This window comes from Aspergillus alliaceus, assembly GCF_009176365.1.
Source record: "Aspergillus alliaceus strain CBS 536.65 unplaced genomic scaffold BDW43scaffold_49, whole genome shotgun sequence".
NCBI lineage: Eukaryota > Fungi > Ascomycota > Eurotiomycetes > Eurotiales > Aspergillaceae > Aspergillus > Aspergillus alliaceus.
This window is the reverse complement of record NW_022474732.1, coordinates 96,313-115,129: the sequence shown is the minus strand read 5'-3', so window position 1 is coordinate 115,129 and position 18,817 is coordinate 96,313. Positions and strand designations below refer to the sequence as shown.

At 47.9% G+C, this 18,817-nt stretch overlaps 8 protein-coding genes across 8 annotated transcripts; 3 read left to right on the top strand and 5 right to left on the bottom strand.

The window, feature by feature from the left end:
- Nucleotides 1–1,116: 1,116 nt before the first annotated feature.
- Nucleotides 1,117–2,778, top strand: BDW43DRAFT_177407 (uncharacterized protein). Its single transcript, XM_032038814.1, has one exon. It carries the CDS (start codon nt 1,259–1,261, stop codon nt 2,306–2,308), a length of 1,050 nt encoding a protein of 349 aa, XP_031896604.1. The 5' UTR covers nt 1,117–1,258; the 3' UTR covers nt 2,309–2,778.
- Nucleotides 2,749–4,484, top strand: BDW43DRAFT_287567 (60S ribosomal protein eL8). Its single transcript, XM_032043171.1, has 4 exons — nt 2,749–2,849; nt 3,132–3,206; nt 3,270–3,779; nt 3,838–4,484. Exons 1-4 carry the CDS (start codon nt 2,847–2,849, stop codon nt 4,036–4,038), a joined length of 789 nt encoding a protein of 262 aa, XP_031896603.1. The 5' UTR covers nt 2,749–2,846; the 3' UTR covers nt 4,039–4,484.
- On the bottom strand, nt 4,467–8,343 carry BDW43DRAFT_287563 (putative spindle pole body component). The gene is made up of 5 exons (XM_032043170.1): nt 7,987–8,343; nt 7,727–7,810; nt 7,439–7,647; nt 4,970–7,367; nt 4,467–4,913 (listed from the first exon to the last, which is right to left on the bottom strand). Exons 2-5 carry the CDS (start codon nt 7,784–7,786, stop codon nt 4,875–4,877), a joined length of 2,706 nt encoding a protein of 901 aa, XP_031896602.1. The 5' UTR covers nt 7,787–7,810; nt 7,987–8,343; the 3' UTR covers nt 4,467–4,874.
- Nucleotides 8,344–9,851: 1,508 nt separating this feature from the next.
- On the top strand, nt 9,852–12,015 carry BDW43DRAFT_177396 (uncharacterized protein). The gene has a single exon (XM_032038813.1). It carries the CDS (start codon nt 9,921–9,923, stop codon nt 11,985–11,987), a length of 2,067 nt encoding a protein of 688 aa, XP_031896601.1. The 5' UTR covers nt 9,852–9,920; the 3' UTR covers nt 11,988–12,015.
- On the bottom strand, nt 11,959–13,033 carry BDW43DRAFT_287556 (uncharacterized protein). The gene is made up of 2 exons (XM_032043169.1): nt 12,605–13,033; nt 11,959–12,554 (listed from the first exon to the last, which is right to left on the bottom strand). The coding sequence occupies exons 1-2, from the start codon at nt 13,026–13,028 to the stop codon at nt 12,043–12,045; spliced, it is 936 nt and encodes a 311-aa protein (XP_031896600.1). The 5' UTR covers nt 13,029–13,033; the 3' UTR covers nt 11,959–12,042.
- Nucleotides 13,034–13,231: 198 nt separating this feature from the next.
- BDW43DRAFT_287554 (nucleoside deaminase) lies at nt 13,232–14,343 on the bottom strand. Its single transcript, XM_032043168.1, has 3 exons — nt 13,976–14,343; nt 13,770–13,903; nt 13,232–13,692 (listed from the first exon to the last, which is right to left on the bottom strand). Exons 1-3 carry the CDS (start codon nt 14,259–14,261, stop codon nt 13,420–13,422), a joined length of 693 nt encoding a protein of 230 aa, XP_031896599.1. The 5' UTR covers nt 14,262–14,343; the 3' UTR covers nt 13,232–13,419.
- Nucleotides 14,344–15,018: 675 nt separating this feature from the next.
- Nucleotides 15,019–15,663, bottom strand: BDW43DRAFT_314617 (uS17 family ribosomal protein; the record flags this gene model as incomplete). Its single annotated transcript, XM_032047851.1, has 1 exon — nt 15,019–15,663. The coding sequence occupies one exon, from the start codon at nt 15,661–15,663 to the stop codon at nt 15,019–15,021; it is 645 nt and encodes a 214-aa protein (XP_031896598.1).
- Nucleotides 15,664–16,010: 347 nt separating this feature from the next.
- BDW43DRAFT_177117 (glycosyltransferase family 20 protein) lies at nt 16,011–18,798 on the bottom strand. The gene is made up of 5 exons (XM_032038810.1): nt 17,893–18,798; nt 17,444–17,816; nt 17,016–17,386; nt 16,626–16,965; nt 16,011–16,574 (listed from the first exon to the last, which is right to left on the bottom strand). The coding sequence occupies exons 1-5, from the start codon at nt 18,194–18,196 to the stop codon at nt 16,433–16,435; spliced, it is 1,530 nt and encodes a 509-aa protein (XP_031896597.1). The 5' UTR covers nt 18,197–18,798; the 3' UTR covers nt 16,011–16,432.
- Nucleotides 18,799–18,817: the final 19 nt, after the last annotated feature.

Sequence of the window (18,817 nt, the reverse complement as noted above, 5' to 3'; positions counted from 1 at the left end):
CCTGAAGCTGCCCCCAAAGGCGCATGCGGAATGTACTGTGAAGGATCGGAGTGTTGTTTTAAAGGCTTCTCAAAGTTTCTTTTGTTGATAGTGCTATCCAAGGAAACTGCCGTGACTACTTTAGTATTGGCATACCCAGACAGTTGAACAAAGTAAGTCATTGGTTCTTTTATCTTTTCTCTTATATTATATGACGCACTCCCTATAACTCCCCGCATAGTTCCGGCCGAGTGAACTTTTTATTCCTCGGTAACATTCCAATACTCCTATTATCCCATCCCTCAACTCATATTACAGTGGTCGTAACCGCAGGACCATTGGTTTAATATGCAAACCCCCATATAAATGGATACGTCGAGCAAAACTCTTCAGGCTTCGGCAATTTTGCCTTTCTTTACGGAGTATACTCCGTATACTTTGAGGGCTCAAGATGTGAGACAATGGCATTCGGCAGCTGTCTTTCCGACACACTGTCCTCTCTGAATGCAGCGCATTTGGATAATGGATAATAGTCAAGTGGGAACCACCTCTTACTAGCCTCGAAAGATATATAGCCAGCCGAAAGGCCCCCACAATGTTTCCGCAGGCTAACGTCGATGTCTCTTATTGGACTCGTTCTGTACCCCTTGTCGATCTGCAGTGGAGATGACTTTCTGAGAGCCCAATAGAGAGTCAAAAGTGGTCGGCCTCGGCTTTTGGTTAAAAGCGATACCTCCGGGTGAGACCATCTGAGGTTGCAGAACAGCAGTGCGATACATTAACGCGACAAACTCCATAGAAAGACCCATCGTACTCCGTGGTGGAGTAGGCCTTTCGGGACCGATTGGCTTTGCTGTGAAGCCCTAACCGGTTTTTGACCATGACAGGCCCGTCTGGGGAGAAGAGGCCCACGCCTACTGCATGACGCTCAGATGGTTCTGCTAACTTTTGAAAGAAACGGGAATGATTAATCTCGGATTTGACAAGCCTTCTCATTCACCTGGGTGTTATTCGCGGTCCTGGCCTTAAATTATTGGCTGATGATCGTCCATTAGAAGATTACTAGCGGTTAGAGATTGTATTTGCGTTGTCGGAGTGAAAGTTTTGGCAGAAAGAGGGGAGTGGAGGGGGAAAAGCATGCTATTGAATTCCAAACAGTATTTAAGCTCCTCGATCACACCATCGCTTCTCGGGATTTCACCATCCATTTCTTCTTTGATTGATCCAGACAAGTTTAAGCTTATTGTTCCGATAGCTACTATCCACCTTACATTTCAAGATGGCCCCCCGTCGACTTCTTCTCGTCAGCTATCCTCGCACAGCATCCAACCTCCTCCTAAAGGTTCTGAATATTCCAGGCCAGCCTGATATCATCGCCAACGACAATGGAGGCTACTTCTTCATGAATGCCTTCATGTCCAGCGCCAAGGACGGTCGCATCTACAAGCCAGCCGACCAGTGGACCAAGGGCGAATGTGATGAAGTCCGAGCTGCCTTCCAGGATGGCCTGGACGAGATGGAGAAATACAGTAGCCGGGCTGAGAAAGAAAATAAAATGCTACTCACCAAAGAGCATGCCTTCTGGCTCTGCAACCCAATGGCATTCAGTCGGATGATCTACGGCACCAACGGTAGCCATGACTCCTTCTTCCACCTTCAAATCCCAATCACCTACGGACCCTCACAGACCTACTCCCCTAATAACGAGACCGTCTTTTCGGACGAGTATCTGCGCACCTGGCGCTTTGCATTTATCATTCGTCATCCAGCGCTGGTGTTTCCCTCCTTCTATCGTGCAATGCTGAAGATGGTGGCCATAGATGCTGTACAGCAAGAGGAGCTGCGTGGTGTCTTAGAAACAAACATGTCCATGAAGTGGACCCGGATGCTCTACGACTGGGGTATGGAGAATCACGATACGGAGTCTAAGCCCTTGTTGCTGGATGCCCATGATGTTATCCATAATCCTCATGTGCTAGCTCGATTCTGTGAGCTGGCGGGCCTGGATCCCAACAAGCTCAAGTTTGAGTGGGAGAAAAAGCTAGAGACTAGTGGTGTGCAGAGTAACGGAACTTCTACCGAGCAGCGAGACAATACCGAGCAAAGGTCACCCATTCAAAGCGAGCAGGCTAAGGCGATCATGTTATCTAGCTTGGCGGGATCATCCGGGGTTTTGAAAGAGAAGGCACCGGAGATCTTGGACATCGCTGCCGAGGCATCTAAGTGGAGAAAGGAATTCGGCGAGGAGTCTGGTCTTCTTGTTGAGAAGGCGGTTTTGGCAGCCATGCCGGATTATGAATACTTAAAGGCTCGGCGTGTGAGAATGTAAGGATACAGTGCTACGACTGGAGAAGAGTAACTGTCCTATGACATAAAACGATGTCAATGATGTAATGATAAGAAGAAAGTCATGGTATAAGCGAAAGGGTTTAATTGATGCATAAATGCCTTTAGAAGGCTTTCTAGCTTTGGAGAGTATACTGTTCATAAATCATACAACTGACAGTTATGCTAAGGCAGCTAGCAACACTCAACCAGTTTTTGGTATAAATGTAGGCCATTACTCTGAAAGATGACATAGCATTGATTCATGGAGAGGACCTATGTACACAATGTAGTACTAGTATATCTAAGCCTGCCTTGAAGTCTAGCCCTTAGATGGAAGGAGGACAAAGGGTTAACCCTAAGTCACGGGACAAGGAAAAGCGGAACCGGATCGGCTAGTGGATTTTTCCGCACTAGCGCGGCCCACGCACGAACCGACGGCTTTTCTTTTCTGCTGAGCTGGAATTCAGTTGTTCTTTTCTTCTTTTCTTCTCTCCGTCAAGCCCATCACCCAGCACCGTTGCGGAACACAGTCGACAACAATGGTAAGCATATAACGCCCAGTTGATTTAGTTTCTCTCGAAAATATGCTTTCGAAAAACCTCTGCGACATGTCGTAAGACGATTTCGTCGGCTTCTGTCGCAAGTCTCAAAAGCAATATTCCGTTGGTCGCACAAATCCTTCGGGATGAGGGCGCCAGCGATGATTTGGCTGGAGGCATCGGTCTAGTCGTTGGAATATACACTAGGTCGATGCTCTCTTTAGAGTTCAAGGAAGATGCAGCGTTGGTGGACACGATGTGCTGATCTTCTTTTCTCAATGATAGCCTCCCAAGTCCGGAAAGAAGGCCGCCCCTCTGCCCTACCCCCAGGGTAAGGCTGGTTCTAAGAAGGCCCCTAAGGTATGTGATGAGAAGAGAGCCCATTAGTTCTGCACAACAACAAGGTGTGCTAATATGCTGTAGAACCCTCTCATCGAGAAGCGCACCCGCAACTTCGGCATTGGCCAGGACATCCAGCCCAAGCGTAACCTCGGCCGTTTCGTCAAGTGGCCCGAGTATGTCCGTCTTCAGCGCCAGAAGAAGATCTTGAACCTCCGTCTCAAGGTCCCCCCTGCCATTGCTCAGTTCCAGAACACCCTGGACCGCAACACCGCTGCCCAGACCTTCAAGCTCCTCAACAAGTACCGCCCTGAGACCAAGGCCGAGAAGAAGGAGCGTCTCCACGCTGAGGCCACCGCTGTTGCCGATGGCAAGAAGAAGGAGGACGTCAGCAAGAAGCCCTACCACGTCAAGTACGGTCTTAACCACGTTGTTGGTCTCGTTGAGAACAAGAAGGCCTCCCTTGTCCTCATCGCCCACGACGTTGACCCCATTGAGCTGGTTGTCTTCCTTCCCGCTCTCTGCCGCAAGATGGGTGTCCCTTACGCCATTGTCAAGGGTAAGGCTCGTCTCGGTACCGTTGTCCACAAGAAGGTTAGTTTGATATTCCGTCATGTCTCCGTAACCACACATGCTAAATACAATCCACTAGACCGCTGCCGTCCTCGCTCTGACTGAGGTCCGCTCTGAGGACAACTCTGAGTTCGCCAAGCTCCTCTCCACCATCAAGGAGGGCTACACCGACAAGTACGAGGAGTCCCGTCGTCACTGGGGTGGTGGTATTATGGGCCCCAAGGCCATTGCTCGCCAGGAGAAGAAGCGCAAGGCTGTTGAGTCCGCTGTCAAGGTCTAAACTAGTCCACATGTCTAGCTTAGTTCCGCAATGACGGGTTTTCCAACGATCTTAATGACAATTTGTTGCGCTCTTCCGGCGAAAGAAAAGTTGGGATTTGTTCAAAAGCAAATTACGGCCTCGGTTCCTGGGAATGGTGTTAACGGCTCAGTTAACTTATTGATGGCATAATAGCTTAGATGGGTGGAGAGCTTTTGGCACCCAATTCTCAATCCCAATCCATCTTGATGGTCTTCTGTTTCTTTCAATCTTATGTACACGTCGCAGATACCCATGAATGCTATTTCAAGACTTCAACCCAACCGTGCTTGTAGTCCCCATGCAATTAAGCATTCATGTGAAGTCTGCCTTCGTAGTTGTCGACCGTAGCGACGAGCCTTCCTGTTCTATTTCTTGAACCCATCCTATCTTAAGTATTATAATGTTAAATGCAGCCCCGGCTGGCCTAGAACCTCATGAACGGATATACTGTATTAACCCCGGGACCGATTCCCTCCGATTGATAAATGCAATACCCGTACAATACACCACCTGCATGCGCATGGTGAAACATCTATACATGAAAACATAGTGGTATAAAGTCACAATCCCAAAATAAAATGCAACCAGATGATACCCCCTTTCGTGTCTTAGCGATCCACTGAAGACAAGCAAATCTCGCAGTCTGAAGGGCACAAAACGAACAATAAAGGAGCTAGCCAGCCCACCCAAGCAAAAGGTGCGCCCGTTAAACCGTATGTAACACAACACGCACGCAACCGAGCCAGAGAATAGAAACCGTGTAGAATTAAAGGGAATCTGGGAAGGGAGAGAGAAAACATGAAATCGTTCAGTCGTTAGCGTTGGGTAGGTGGTCGCGTGAGTCCTTGCCTAGCCTGCACCATTCTACGTCAGATATGGTTCATACGGTATGGGATATGGGATTTCGTACCTTCATTTGTTCTATCCTTGCCTTCAGCTGGCTCGTCACCTCAGCAGCTCGCTTCCAGTTCTCCGCTGGCTCTGTACTTCTCGTGGGCTGATCATCCCCGGAGGCATTGCTAGATCCCAGCATGGAAGACCGCGTTGGACTACCCATTCCGGAATAACTGGTGCCAAAGGTAGGGCTTAGCTTTCGTCGACCAAGCCCCCCGTCTCTGCTGCCTAGCCCCGGAGAGTCTAGACCATTGTTCTCCTTCTCTTCACTTGGGCTAGCTGAAGCATAACTCCTGGGTCTTGAGCTCTCAAACCGTGACCCCATGTGGTGGGCACGTGACAAATGACCGTGCCCATTACTGGCCGTGTCCTGGTAAACCGATGCGGCGTCTCCATATGGCATGTTAATACCATCGGGCAAAGTATTGGGTGGGCTGATAGCGCTGGCACGGAGAGCTCTTGCCAGCTCCCGCTTCAGCCGCTCGATTTCCCGCTGCTGCTTCTGAACAGTCTGCTCGGCGGTCTCTGCATCACTCCGCGCCCTTACCAGTTGCGTTTCCTTAGCTTTGACGCTCAGAACATCCCTGGTATGATCCTCAATGAGTTGTGCGTTCTGATCCTGGAGCTCTGTCACTTGAGATTTCAACTTGGTCCGCTCAGACTTCAGATCTTCGACCAGCTTGGTAAACTGCTCCTGCTCGGCACGCAACTCCTCTAACTCAGCTCGCTCAATAGCTGTCATTCCGCTCATTTGAGGCGCTGCTGGTGGGGGCGAAGGTTCACGAGGAGCAGCTGGCTTGGTGATAGGACGTCCTGCAAGTCCTCGTCCAAGGCCAAACTTTGGAGCAGCAGGAGGGGCGGGCTCCTCGGGAGGAGAAACAACCCGTCGTTGTGGTGACGCTAAACCTCCAGGACCGCCTAACCTTTTCTTGAGATTAGAGCCGGGCGTGGGAAGCCCACCAGCCTTGGGGCCCCCCAATTTCGATGACACAGGTCTCTTAGCAGGGGATGGGGCAGACGCTGGCTCTTCAGCTGGCGGTGGTGCCGCCGCCGGAGCGGGCCGTTTCACTCCCATCGCTGGCTTCTTTCCACCGACGACCTTCTTACCAGCTGCCGGCACAGCCTTTGGTGCACCAACAATAGGCTTAGGTCTATCTTTTGCTTTAACCTCGGCGGTTTCAAAAAACTCCTTGATCTTCGTTTTTCGGATATCATCAAGTCCTTCGAGGTAGGGATTCATCGCTCGCTCGCCCATGATCTTCATCAATGTACCAAGGATCTCTGCTCCTCCGGCTCGGTTGACCTCACTAGATTCGGTAAGGAGCTTGGTAGCCGCTTCAGCGATTGACTTGACCTCCGCTTTTGATGGAACATCCCGAGTGGTACGGAGACATCGGATCAGGAACTTGAGGGTCTCTTGCTTCACCTGAGGATTCTTGTGCTTCAAGAACTCAAGGATTTCCTCCAAGCATTCTGTCAGGTTAGTCGAGGCGAAGACCGAGTCTAAGGCTTGGCCTAATGCATCTGCAACGCTCTGCTTCTTTTCCTTTAGGCGCTCCAGCATAGGGGACATTATTGCTGAGCGGTATTTAGCAAATCCGCTGCGAAGGCCCTTGGCGAGTAGATCGACGCAGTTAGCGGAGACAGTCACAACTGCAATATTAGCGTCTTTCATGCACTTAGCTAGTGCTCGTACGATATCGTCAAATGGACCATCTTTAATTCTCGGGACATTCAGCGCGGCTTGCAGACCATCTAGTGCCTCCTTCCTGTCTTTCCATTTGGACGATGATAACTGCTCGTGTAAGTCTTTTGGAACCTTGGGCATCACATCGACAGGTTCTGCGAAATCAAAAGCATCAACCTCTCCGCCATCCTCGTCCTCGTAGTCCTCGCCGCCGTCTTCGGCTTCGCCATCTTCTGGGGCGGCACTGGCGGCGGCCATCGCGTCTTGCTGGGCTCTAGTGAATCTCTCTTGCTTTGGTGACGGTTCCTGCTTAACATTCTCAAATAGTTTATCTAAGTCCGTTTGCTGGACTGGCTTCAGCTCGCCCCAGAAAAGCGGTTTAATGGCGTCTTTCAGCCACCGGTAAAGTTCCACTGCGAGATTTTGCGCTTCCGCACGAACGTTTTTGTCGGCATGTCCGAAGACTTTGGGGAGAGCCTTGAGGACTGGCTTAGGATCAACAATCTTACATCCAAAGTTGTGGTAGATTGTCCTCAAACCAGTCAGCGTCGCAGCAATAACCTTGGGTACCTTGTGTGACAGTGCTGGCAGGATTTCTTCGATCACTGGGTCCGCCTTGTCTAGTTCAACTAATAGTAGAAGTGCTTCTTGGGCGTTTGTTTTTGCTGCGGGTCTTGTGGACGGAAGGCCTTTTTCTACTATGGGAAAAACTGTGGTTGCACGGGTCCTATTCCGAGGAGAGTTAGCCGTGCCTACAATATGGTAGTACGATTCATCGAGGGAAAAAAGAAATCCTACCTTGTGCAGGCTTGAAGGCCGCCGAATTTTAAGAAGGAGCAGTAGGCAGCAAGGCCATCTTGTTGGGCAGCGACGTTTGAATCAGCGACAGCCCCTTTCCATAGGCCCGGGTCTTGTATGAACGGTGTGAAAACGGGATCGGATTCATCTGGTGATTTCTCAAACTGCTGCTTGGCATCTTCATACCCTCCCTTCCGGACTTTCCAGTTCTACAAGCGCGACAGAGAAGGCATTAGGGTCTGCATGCTATCGGGGAATCAGGGGAGATCGTCGACGGATGGGGCTAACCTTGTGCGTGAATCGTTCAGGCAATGGGAGAGAGGAGAAGTCCTCCTCTCCGTCAGCCATGATAACGGTTTGGAGGGTACTGTACTAGAAGACAGAGGGACGGGTTAGTTGGTTTCCTGAGGTTCGGCGAAGGCAAGGGTGCCATTTATGTGCGATTTGTAGGATAACAGGCAAAGTAGATCTCGTTTGAATATTCGAGTAGACAAGAAGAGCACAAGAATTGAAAGCTAGGTAGATTTTCTCTTATGCATCGCACACACCTTAAGCTTGCAGAAGGTTGCAGGATCCGTGCGGTTGGGCAGTTAACCGTATGTTTAGTTTAGCCACGCTCGACGAAGGAAAGAATAACTCAATGTCGATGGTTGCCAAAGAGGTTATGGATGGTCTGCTGTCAGTAGTCTAAACCGGACAGAACTCGTGGGGCAAAATGGAGGATGGAATTTCAATCAATAAATGAATGGTGGGAGGAAGGGAAAGAGACGGAGTAAACAACGGGGCGAGTTCGAGTCACTCCGGTGACTTTCGCGACCCGAAAAGGGTGGCTTGAATTGTTTATTAATTTTTACTTTTTTGCCTTTGTTTTCCGGCACCACTTTCCCCGCGGGATCAACACAGACACAAAAACAAATAATTCAATACATTCTCATTCATCCTTCTCTGCAATAAACTACCTTATTAATCAGTCAGAAATACATATGGGCTTCAACAAAGTTTGACTTGCAATCCAAAAAAAAGAAACCAAATATTCTTGAAGTATCAATGTAACTAATGTATCATATGATCCATATCAGTGATAATATACACTATTGAACCTTTATTGGCCACAGACTGGAGCCCTCTAACTACTCCTACTAGTTTTGAAGTCTTGTGTATTCCCTCCAATTAAGAGGTGTGGATCACTCAAGTAAAGCAAAAAAAAAAAAAAAAAAAATACCCTGAACCCTTCTCTCTCGATATTCTTTCATATTCTTTCTCTTATCGTTGGATTCAAACGATTCTAGAGAATGCTATATTGAAATTCCTAGGGTTCGAGAGAGAGGCACCGCGAACAGACCCAAAATCTCTCCTTGATCTATAAACATTGTACGAAACATTGCAACAAGATTATGTAGCCTCATCGCATAGTTGGACAAGTCTGAGACTAATCTTTAGGACTATTGTGAAATGTGCCCTTGCTTTTCATCGGACATTCAGGTACATACTTCCCATTGGTATGTGCCAGCAAGTCTGCACCTAGAGCCTCAATCCTAAAACTCAAGGAATATCACAACAGCCTGAGAAAATCGAATACATCTCCTAACAAGCAGACCCCTGATGAATCACAAATAGTTCATCCTTCACGCGAGTAGTCACTACAAGACCCCCCTCCCCCAATGGTATAAAACCAATATTAGCCCTACAAAGTATCCCATCTCAGACAGCCTAAGCTTAAAGCCTAAACTCCATCGTGACATCCAACAAAGGCCCACTACTATCCATCCCTTGTAACCGCATACCCCTAACTGCGAATTCCGTTGGACTTTTCAATCTTTGGAGGTTGCTTCCACATCAATTCCCCTATTTAAAAGCTGGTGATCTATATCCTGACACCGTTGCTGGCCAACGAAATATTTATAGCTAAAAATATCTTTGCATGAAGTAGATTCACCCTGGAAAATCTTAAACAGCCCGGAATAGCACCTCTCATGTCACAGAACAAGGAACCTCTGTGGTGCTAACATATGTCTGTTACACAGTAGCTACATCATCGTACTCGCCATAATGAACTGCGGCTCTGATATATGCCATCGTTACGCTTCTTTTCTTGCTCAACTGGGGTAAGAAAAACTTCAAAGTCCCGCGCAGCTATACGGAGATAAGCCAAACTGGGCCACCTCAATGTACATGTCTAGAATATTGTAATTCTTGGCTACGGCGTATGTTCTGCCAAGGAGTGCTCATGATTATTTCGCTTGTTTCCTGTATGACTGGTCAGGGCATCCATTGTTTGCGACTAGTTAGAGATGACTAAGGCAATTTGTAGGACAAACAGTCTTGACCAAATTTAGTCTAACGCCACGTGACCTGTTTTATTGGATGGATTTCATTGGATTCTAGTATCAGGACAAGCACTACATTGCATAATCCTGCCGATGCTGATGCATCACAATATCACCGTAATCTGTTTAATTCAAGCATAGCTTTGTTGCATAGAATGTCGGACATCTCAAGGTTCACAAGCAAATTTCGAGCTCGTAAACCTACGAGTCCTTCAAGTAGGACTTCGGTTGCGAAAGTCACGAAATCACCTAGAGCATCCTTTGTATGCGATCCTTGCAGGAAATCCAAGCTCCGATGTGATAGAGGCCAGCCCTGCAGTAGCTGCGTTATGAGACATGGATCAGATGCTTGCTCTTATCAGTGGACTGCGGGTTCACCAGCTAATCACAACGACCGGAGCACCATTGAAGCCAGGCTGACGCATTTGGAGTCTTTGATTAAGTCTGTGATGCATAAGGAAGAACTTCCATCGGGGAACGATGAACTAATTCCAGAGTCATCCCATTGTTCAATAAACGATGCTGTTGTTTCGTCTCAAAGTGACACACCTGACTCTGCAAGATATGTCGGTTCCACACATTGGTCTGCTATTCTGAACGACATTCACGAGCTGAAGTCGACTCTGAGTGGCGCTTCTGAGGTCCAGCAATTTGGGAGACGTACTATGCCAGAGACTCCTGTCCCAGGTACTGAGCTGATCTTTGGGTCGCCACATCTTTACTCTTTGCAACAAGTCATATCTAGATATCTTCCTTCGAGAGTTGAGGTTGATCGTTACCTTTCGTCATACTTTCAGGGCAAAACCTTCGGTATTCCGTTCATTCACACCTATCACTTTCAGCGCCAGTACCAAGAATTCTGGGCTAATCCGAACAATGTCGACCCCCTTTGGCTTTCCATTCTATTCTCTATTTGCTGCTCGGTATCTCTAATTAAGGAGACAACTAGCCCGGGTTGTTCCTTGCGAAAGAACTCGGCCCCCGAAAGTGCTAAGCTCCACACGGCTGCTGGACAATGCCTTCTCATAGGAGAGTATCATCGGCCACGGAAACTTGCAGTGGAGGCACTTACGCTCTATGCACAGTGCAAATATCTACAAAGCATGGACCCGTGCCGAGAAGCCGGGGCGGTTCTAGCCATGGTTGTCCGCATGGCGTACGAAATGGGCTACCACCGAGATCCAGATACCTTCGGATCTCTGAGCGTCTTCGAAGGCGAAATACGTAGACGTTTCTGGGCTTCATGTAAGCATATGGATGTGATGATCAGCTTCCAGCTCGGTCTGCCGAGCAATATTTGTCTCGAGAGCTGTGACACGAAGTCCCCAAGGAATCTCTTGGACTCGGACTTTGATGTGGATACACAGGTCTTGCCCGAGTCGAGACCTGAGAGTGAACCTACAAATCTCTTGTGGTTTGTTGTCAAAGACCGACAAATTACCAGTTTCAGCAAGGTCTGCAAGTATATGCTGTCGTTTAGAGAGAAGCCAGAAGTTGATTTGCTTCGACTGGACGAAGAAATCCGGCAAATGTATGCGACAACCCCCGATGTTTTGCGAGCTCGCCCTCTCTCAGAGTCGATTACAGATGCGCCCTCTCTCATAATAACCAGACTATACATCGAGTTCATCTATCTAAAGAGTCTCTGTGTTCTGCACCGCGGATATATGGTCCGAGGTAATGTTAACAGTACTAAATCCTGTGTCGCGGCTGCGAGGAGGCTTGTTAGTCAATTTATCGATATGCACAAAGAATTCTCTCCCGATGGTCAACTACATGCGGTGCGCTGGATGCTGACAAACTTCACCATGAGTGATTTTCTGCTGGGCGTCATGGTGCTCTGCCTGGGGGTGCATATCCATCGCAAACGAACGCCAAGGACTAGTACTATCGATTCCGTCACAGAAGCTGAAGTGCTCTCTTTGCTTAAGCAGTCGCATGAAATTTGCGTGGAGAAGTCCCAGGTCTGCAAAGAAGCAAGACGAGTTTCCCATGCTTTGCATGTCGTTCTGAACCACACTGAGACGCCCGGGGAGCCCGAATCACAACCTGCAGGCGATGTCACATCGGGTTTCAACTCTACATTACCGCCTATGCAGGTAGAGAATACAGATGTCCAGACAAATATACCTCCTTTTGATTCGTTTGACCCCTTCAACATCATGGGCATCGACTTTGAAAATATCGACTGGGCCGTTTTCGACTCTCAATTGTCCGTCTAAAATACACGTATACGTCTAATCGCACCCGACTTGTCAGCTTTGTGGCTAAATACAGCTACCAAACTTGAACCCTGTCTCGACGAATGACTTTCCCAGTGTCTTCATCGCGAGCACCTTCAACCACACCCCGTATGAACTCAGCCCCGATGATCGGATCCAATGCGCCCAGCTTTTTGTACCTCTCGCTATCACCGCCTATATTAGTTGCTAGGAATCCTGGCGAGATACCCCAGACCTTAACACCATCTTCTCGCAAAATCCGAACCCACTCACGCATCATCATGTTTAAGCCGGTCTTACTAGATCTGTATGCTGTATAAGAAAATTCTTTCTTGGGCCAACCCATCGGGGGGGACTGGTCGTAGCTGTACAAGGCATCCTCGGTCTCAGCAAGTGCAGACGTCTCACTCGTAACAAAGATGAGTCTCGGATCTGTCGATTTCAAGAGAAGAGGCACGAAAGTGTGAGTAAGGATCTGTGGCCCCGTGGTATTGACATTCCATGACTTGTTCCACGCCTCTCGCATTGTCAGACTTCCGGCGGATAATTGAGGGTCAAACAATGCCCCTACATCCAAGTATTAGTCGTTGAGTGTGAAAGGTGTAGGACTTACTTACCTGCGTTGTTGATCAAGACATCCACTCGACCATATTCGTTGGCAACATATTCGAATGCTTTAGAGATCGAGTCGTCTTCTTCAAGATCGATTCGGACCGTTTTGACAACGCTGCAGCTCTCGGAAAATTCCGCCTGCACTTCTTTAGCGGCGGCGTTGGCTTTGTCGAGGCTCCTACCCCCGAGAAGTATGGTGTATGCTTTAGGCGAGCGGAAGAAGTCCTTGACTATTTCGAGTCCGAGGCCAGTATTGGCACCGGTGATTAAAACGATTGGGTTAGAGGCCATATTGAGTCTTGTCTCGCTATTGGTCCTAGATTGGATTGCTTGGTGAATACTACTAGTAAATAGCTGTCCACGAAGACGCAAGGCATTATTGCCCTTATATACCATCTTCTCTCCCAAATACTGGTAACAATATGCCATGCCCGGACATAAGGGCCAATCCGATATTCTTACTGTAGAAGGTATAGATAACCATCATATATGTCAGTGGTTATGAGCGGGTTTCGGAGAACTCCCCTTCAAACATGCCTATTCGGGAAATAATGTCGGCCGAGCTTCTTTCCGTATTGAGCGATTAGTGCCTTGCAGGCCTGGGGTATGAACCATCCATATATCACAGTAGAGGTAGGCTATAATTAATCATATTTTCTATCATTCAGGAATCTACCCTTCAAATGTTAAATATCCACGCCAGTTAGCATACTATCATAACTATACACCATCTCACATAACGGCCTTAACATGCATATACGTACGTACATCCCATCCATAGCCCAACATTAGTACTCCATAGTCCAACTCTTTCGTAGTATTACATAGCGATCCGACAACTCGCCCCTTTCTCAGCACGCGCACAACCCCCAGGACAAGGATAAGAACGATCATACTGCCACAAAAAGTACGGATCGGTCTCATTCGCAAGAACGCCCCCAATCAGCCGGGTCCGAGACGGCAAATCAAAAGAAGCCTTAAAGACCTCCGACGAGGAAATATTTATTTGAGCCCACCCCTTCTGGGCAAGCGTATCGATCGAAGTCCCGTAGACGTATTCCTTGAAACCCGCCCATCGAATAGCAGAGGCGCACTTTCAGATTATTGGTTAACTTTAAGTAATAGAATAGAATTGGGAGCTCAGAATATTTTTAAGAGGAATATACACACCATAGTACAGCTCTCCGCGTTGGTATATAGCGTCAAGTCGGCAAAGGCTGCTTGGGCTTGAGACGGTGTCAATCGGAATCGACCAGCGGGATCTGTGAGAATAGCAGTGCAGTTCGTGATGGCGGTTATTTCGCCTGGAGTATGTCATTTTTCGTCAATAACATGTGAGGGATAGGGCGATGTGAAGGGAGTATGGGTCAATTTACCATGCATGGCCGGGTTACCCGTTTGAAGCCTCTGATTGACCCCCATACATACTAGATCTCCTAGTTCATCAGTATTGGTATGATTAACGATGACAGTGCTAAATGCACTGAAGGGACAGGGAGAAAGGCTCAGTTCCACGAGTGCCTTATTCGCTTGACGCATCCAGTATGCTCTGGTTGAGAAGGGTACGCCATTAGTTGTCAGGGAAGAGTCGGGAATCGGATTCGTAAGGGTTGTTGGAAAGAAGCCCGAGAGATTGGAGATGGACAAAATAGAAAGACGCATTTTGGCCTCTAGAAGAGAAGAGAGTATTTGTACGCCGGATTGCGGAGATACATAGACCCCTACACAGCATGCATTCCGCGCGTGACCCAGGCCAGCTGAACGGGCACAGGTGAAGCAAGGTGCTTTCTGTATGGGAACCCCATACGAAAGATACTTGTAGCTTTGTTTAGATAGCACCACCAATTCAAAAATATATTGACTTATGAATTAAAAACAGTACATATAATAATGAATATTATCTAAAACTATATCAAAAAGATATTGTATAGTTGCTTTAAAATCGAACTAGTATCTTTTATGGGGGCATTCCATATAAAAGATACATGCTTTTTTAGATGGCTTGTTGGGAACATTGTGTAGTAGTCTGTTATATAGTTGCTCCCATGACCTCGCGAACGAGTTTTGGCAATTCAATAAGAATCCTGCAGTGCTACCAATGCTTCTTCTCAAGAAATGATGGCTGACTTTCGGCAAAGCCTTCTGGCAGGCGTTCTTAAGTCTTGTTCTTCGTGGCAAGTCGCCAGTAAAGTAAAAGACCAGGGTTAAATATACTGGAAGACTCATGTTTATAATATACCCGACCAATATGAGTAAGAGCAGCAAAGAAAATAATAGTGACACACATGCACAGAGATATAATACATTTAGAAAGAGTTGACACATGGAAGATAGATACAGTCCTCTGAGCCCGTTATCTATGTGATACAATCAAAAGATAAATGCCAATGGAGGTCAAATAGAGCGAATCCACCTCCTACTATGCCCCAGTTCGCTCATAAACCAACCTCCTGATCCGCCCAACATGCTCGCGTCCTCCCAAGTTCTGGCTCTCGCCACCCTCTGCTCTCCTGGCTTCCCTGCGCTCCCACTTGGCAGTTCGCTTGGCCACTCGCTCTGCATCCCTCTCTTCGCGCGTCAAAACAGCCGGTCTGTTCTCAATTGCCTCGCCGAACGGCGCAATGATCCTCTCAACGACATGGCGCACATTCCGGCTCTTCGGATAGCCAGAGGAGAACTCGATTACGTCCCCTTCGCGCAGGGAGTTCTTCGGGTCGGCTACAAGATATGTCGTGACCTGGGGGTATGTCTTGCGAATATGACTGTCCCAGACGGTGTGGCGGTGGGCGACACGAACGGTACGGTCCATACGGCCAACGGAGACCACGGTGCCGGTCTTCAAGGTATAAGGATAGCTGCGGAGGGAAGGAGGTATCACCGATGGTTTAGAAGGTGCTAGGGATGATTCACCTTCGGTAGGGGTAGCAATGGTCGAATTCAAGCGGCGGAAGGGTGTTGCGATGGCAGAGCAAATGTGTGCTGTTGGGGATGAGGTCGATGTGGTAGATCTGACAATTGAAGAGCGGAGGGGCTGCATCGCCCGGTATATATTGTTTGGACGCATCTTCAATTCGAGTAGAGGTTTCCTTCGTGTGATCTTTATATGCTCGTGTCCTTTTTGGGTGCGTCAAAGTCCGACCTGGTGATCTCTCAAGGAGTGCGGGCCGTTGTGTCGGGAAGCGGAAGGAGATTGTAGGGGTATCCGCGATGTTTTGACTAAATTCCCAATCTTCGTCCGGTAAACAAAAAACCGGAGCGATATCCTCTTGTGCTGCAACAAAAAATCTCAGGCAACTGTTTTGCTTCAGCGGCGTCTTCGCTGGAGGAGCGTCAAATCCGCAGATGAGGCCGTCCAGAATTTCTCTCCAGTGTTTGCATTGTTTGCACACCACCATTTAATGTAACAACATACAGTTTCTCAGGTCCTTTATTCAAATATAAGTGGTCGGTCCGCAGCGAGCATTAAACTAGCAGGCCAATAGTGTTTAGTGGGAGTTCTTCAGGTCTATTAAATACAAATAGTGATAGAAATAACACGGAGTTGAGAGCCTAGACAGAACGCTTCATGTACACCAGCAACACCTCGAACCTTTTATACCCATCCATGACCCGGACCCAGGAATCTAAGAACAAGATTACTCTGAAGGTATTCCATACTAGTGACCGAGAGTATTAAACCAATGCAATCAAACTCAAAAAGCATTTTACGCCTTCCAGTGCTCATAGACCCAATATAAAGCTCTAGACCATCCGTCACACCCTTTTGTTTTGCGTTCCCTTCTGAGACTCCAGAGGCAGTATAGAAGCCGGTGTCTTTTGCCGTGCGTGCGTGGTTAAGATGAACCTTCAGATTCCACACCGTTCACTTGTTCATCGTACGCACCAGCCAGGGAAGCCCGTTTAGACTGAAATTTCTCCGCCGATTGGGTAGATATCCTCGTCAATTCCGTCACGAAAGACTGGCCCCAAAAGGCACTGAAATAGGTTAGCGTCATTCATCTGTCGAAAACTTAGGCCAGCACATACCTTGTGTACTTGTTGACATATTTGTCCAGCTTGGAGAAATTCAGGGCTTTTTGCTCGTCGCTCATGGTCACAGCTTCCTGGTAGGCACCGGCAAGTTCCTCAGTGTTCCAGGGATTGATTATTATACTCCCGTTGAGACTCTGAGCAGCACCGGCGAACTCTGAGAGGACCAGAACACCGTGCCGCTTTTGCTGCGCGGCTATATATTCATACGCGACTAGATTCATGCCATCGCGAGTGGACGAAACGATGCATGCGTCTGACACGGCATACAGAGCAAGCAGCTCATCAAAATTGACGGACTTGTGCAGGAAGTGGATTGGCATAAATTCCACAGTACCTAGCCAGATCAGTATCGGAGTATCATATATTTCCACCCAGATTACTTACCAAATTTTCCGTTGATGCGGCCGACCAACTCGTTTACAACGGCTCTCAAATTCTGATATTCCTCGACATCTTGCCTACTGGGAACAGCAACTTGAACCAGGACAACTTTGCCAACCCATTCGGGATGGTCGCTAAGGAACACTTCCAGCGCATGCAGCTTCTGCGGAACGCCCTTTATATAGTCAAGGCGGTCAACGCCAACCATGAGCTTCACACCTTGGAATTTTTGCTCAAGCTGTGCAATCCGCTTCTGAACCTTCTCTTTCTTAAGACCCTCTTGGAATTTCTCGGGATCAATACCGATCGGGAAAGCTCCGCAGGCAATGATCTTGCCCTGGAACTCTATGCCATTGGGAGTCGTCGCCAGCCCCCTAGATATCTGTCGTTAGTCCTCGAGTTTTGGAAGAGATCGACGAGGCTCAACGTACAATAGCCGTGAGCAAGCGCTCAGGAAATGTCTTGTATAGTCGTAGGTATGGAAGCCAATGAGGTCGCAATGGAGGACCCCAAGTAAGAGCTCGTTTCGTACGGGGAGGATTCTATAGATCTCACTGCTAGGGAAGGGGGTATGGAGAAAGAATCCGATCTTAACATTCTGTTTCTTATCTCCTATCTCTTCTCGGAGCATTTCGGGAAGAAGCATCAGATGGTAATCATGCACCCAAACCAAATCTCCATCCTGGACTTCTTTCGCGACGGCTCTCGCAAAGAGTCGGTTCGCATCCTTGTACGCTTCCCAGGCTGATTCATCGAAGGTAATTTCACCCGGATGGTAATGGAAAAGAGGCCAGAGAATAGAATCTGGCCAAGAAAAGACACGTTAGCACATAATACGACCTAATCTCAAACTCCTAGGTGTATGACAAGATGGACTAACTAGAGAATCCATTATAGTGTCGATCTGCAAGCTCATCATCGATGAATACTGGAATCGCGTTGTATTCTTCCTTCAGCCGCTGCTTGACCACCGGTATCTCCACTTCGGGAACTTCCAAGCCGGGCCAGCCATACCATTGGAAAGTCGTAGATTTGGATAGCCCACTGAGCCCACTGACCAAGCCACCAGATGACATGGAAAAGTCATATTTCCCATCCTCGGATCGTTTTATCGTAATCGGTAATCGATTTGAAATGAGCAGTAGTCTCGAGTCATTTTTCGAACCGTCTTCGAGGGAAGGCATTGTTGGGAATGATCAGATTCGTTAATCGAAGGAGGGAATAAAATCAAGAATGTTGAGTCCAAAGAAACCTATCGCAAAGTGGAATCAGGGTTGACGATAGAAAAGACAAGGGAGGGGTGCAAGATATAAAATGACAATGTATAAAGATAAAGCAAGGCAATCCCAGCTTAAAAATATCGATTGACAACTTTCGCGCTCCCCAAAGATAACAACGGTTGGCAGTTCAAAGAAGACTGCTAGACTAGGACAATAAATGTCAACGCTACAGCGAAGGCGGGGAGGATCTTCAGTGAAGTACAAGAAGGTGCGGTCCGGCGGGGGAGAGAAATCAGTGACCTCAGAGCTCAGCGACCAGACGCGCGGACCAACTGACCCAGAGTTTCCAGCCGGGTACTAGGAGTAATAGTAGATAATACTTCACTAACAAGTTCATCGACTAAAAAGAAGATCCAGAAGACAAGCTGGTTAGTTTCTTATCTTTTTTTGGGCAAAAGTAGGAATATTAGTCTGGTATAGAATAAAAATAAGATAACGTAGTAATGAAAGGTTGAAGTGAAGGGTTGAATTTGGTTTTATGCAAAGAAGATGAGGTCACGGGCCCCGCAGGTATGGCCAACCACT

Excerpts from the sequence above, each read along its gene's own strand:
- BDW43DRAFT_177407 (XM_032038814.1), top strand. The coding sequence starts at position 1,259 with ATGGCCCCCCGTCGACTTCTTCTCGTCAGCTATCCTCGCACAGCATCC.
- BDW43DRAFT_287567 (XM_032043171.1), top strand. Across the intron at positions 3,207-3,269 it reads GTTCTAAGAAGGCCCCTAAG|AACCCTCTCATCGAGAAGCG; the intron begins GTATGTGATGAG and ends AATATGCTGTAG. Across the intron at positions 3,780-3,837 it reads GTACCGTTGTCCACAAGAAG|ACCGCTGCCGTCCTCGCTCT; the intron begins GTTAGTTTGATA and ends ACAATCCACTAG.
- BDW43DRAFT_287563 (XM_032043170.1), bottom strand. The coding sequence starts at position 7,786 with ATGGCTGACGGAGAGGAGGACTTCTCCTCTCTCCCATTGCCTGAACGA. Across the intron at positions 7,648-7,726 it reads CTGAACGATTCACGCACAAG|AACTGGAAAGTCCGGAAGGG; the intron begins GTTAGCCCCATC and ends TCGCGCTTGTAG. Across the intron at positions 4,914-4,969 it reads CAAGGATAGAACAAATGAAG|GCTAGGCAAGGACTCACGCG; the intron begins GTACGAAATCCC and ends AGAATGGTGCAG.
- BDW43DRAFT_177396 (XM_032038813.1), top strand. The coding sequence starts at position 9,921 with ATGTCGGACATCTCAAGGTTCACAAGCAAATTTCGAGCTCGTAAACCT.
- BDW43DRAFT_287556 (XM_032043169.1), bottom strand. The coding sequence starts at position 13,028 with ATGGCATATTGTTACCAGTATTTGGGAGAGAAGATGGTATATAAGGGC. Across the intron at positions 12,555-12,604 it reads TGTCTTGATCAACAACGCAG|GGGCATTGTTTGACCCTCAA; the intron begins GTAAGTAAGTCC and ends ACTTGGATGTAG.
- BDW43DRAFT_287554 (XM_032043168.1), bottom strand. The coding sequence starts at position 14,261 with ATGCGTCTTTCTATTTTGTCCATCTCCAATCTCTCGGGCTTCTTTCCA. Across the intron at positions 13,904-13,975 it reads GGGTAACCCGGCCATGCATG|GCGAAATAACCGCCATCACG; the intron begins GTAAATTGACCC and ends GACATACTCCAG. Across the intron at positions 13,693-13,769 it reads ACGCGGAGAGCTGTACTATG|TGCGCCTCTGCTATTCGATG; the intron begins GTGTGTATATTC and ends ATAATCTGAAAG.
- BDW43DRAFT_177117 (XM_032038810.1), bottom strand. The coding sequence starts at position 18,196 with ATGCCTTCCCTCGAAGACGGTTCGAAAAATGACTCGAGACTACTGCTC. Across the intron at positions 16,966-17,015 it reads CCGCATCAACGGAAAATTTG|GTACTGTGGAATTTATGCCA; the intron begins GTAAGTAATCTG and ends TGATCTGGCTAG. Across the intron at positions 16,575-16,625 it reads TATGTCAACAAGTACACAAG|TGCCTTTTGGGGCCAGTCTT; the intron begins GTATGTGCTGGC and ends AACCTATTTCAG.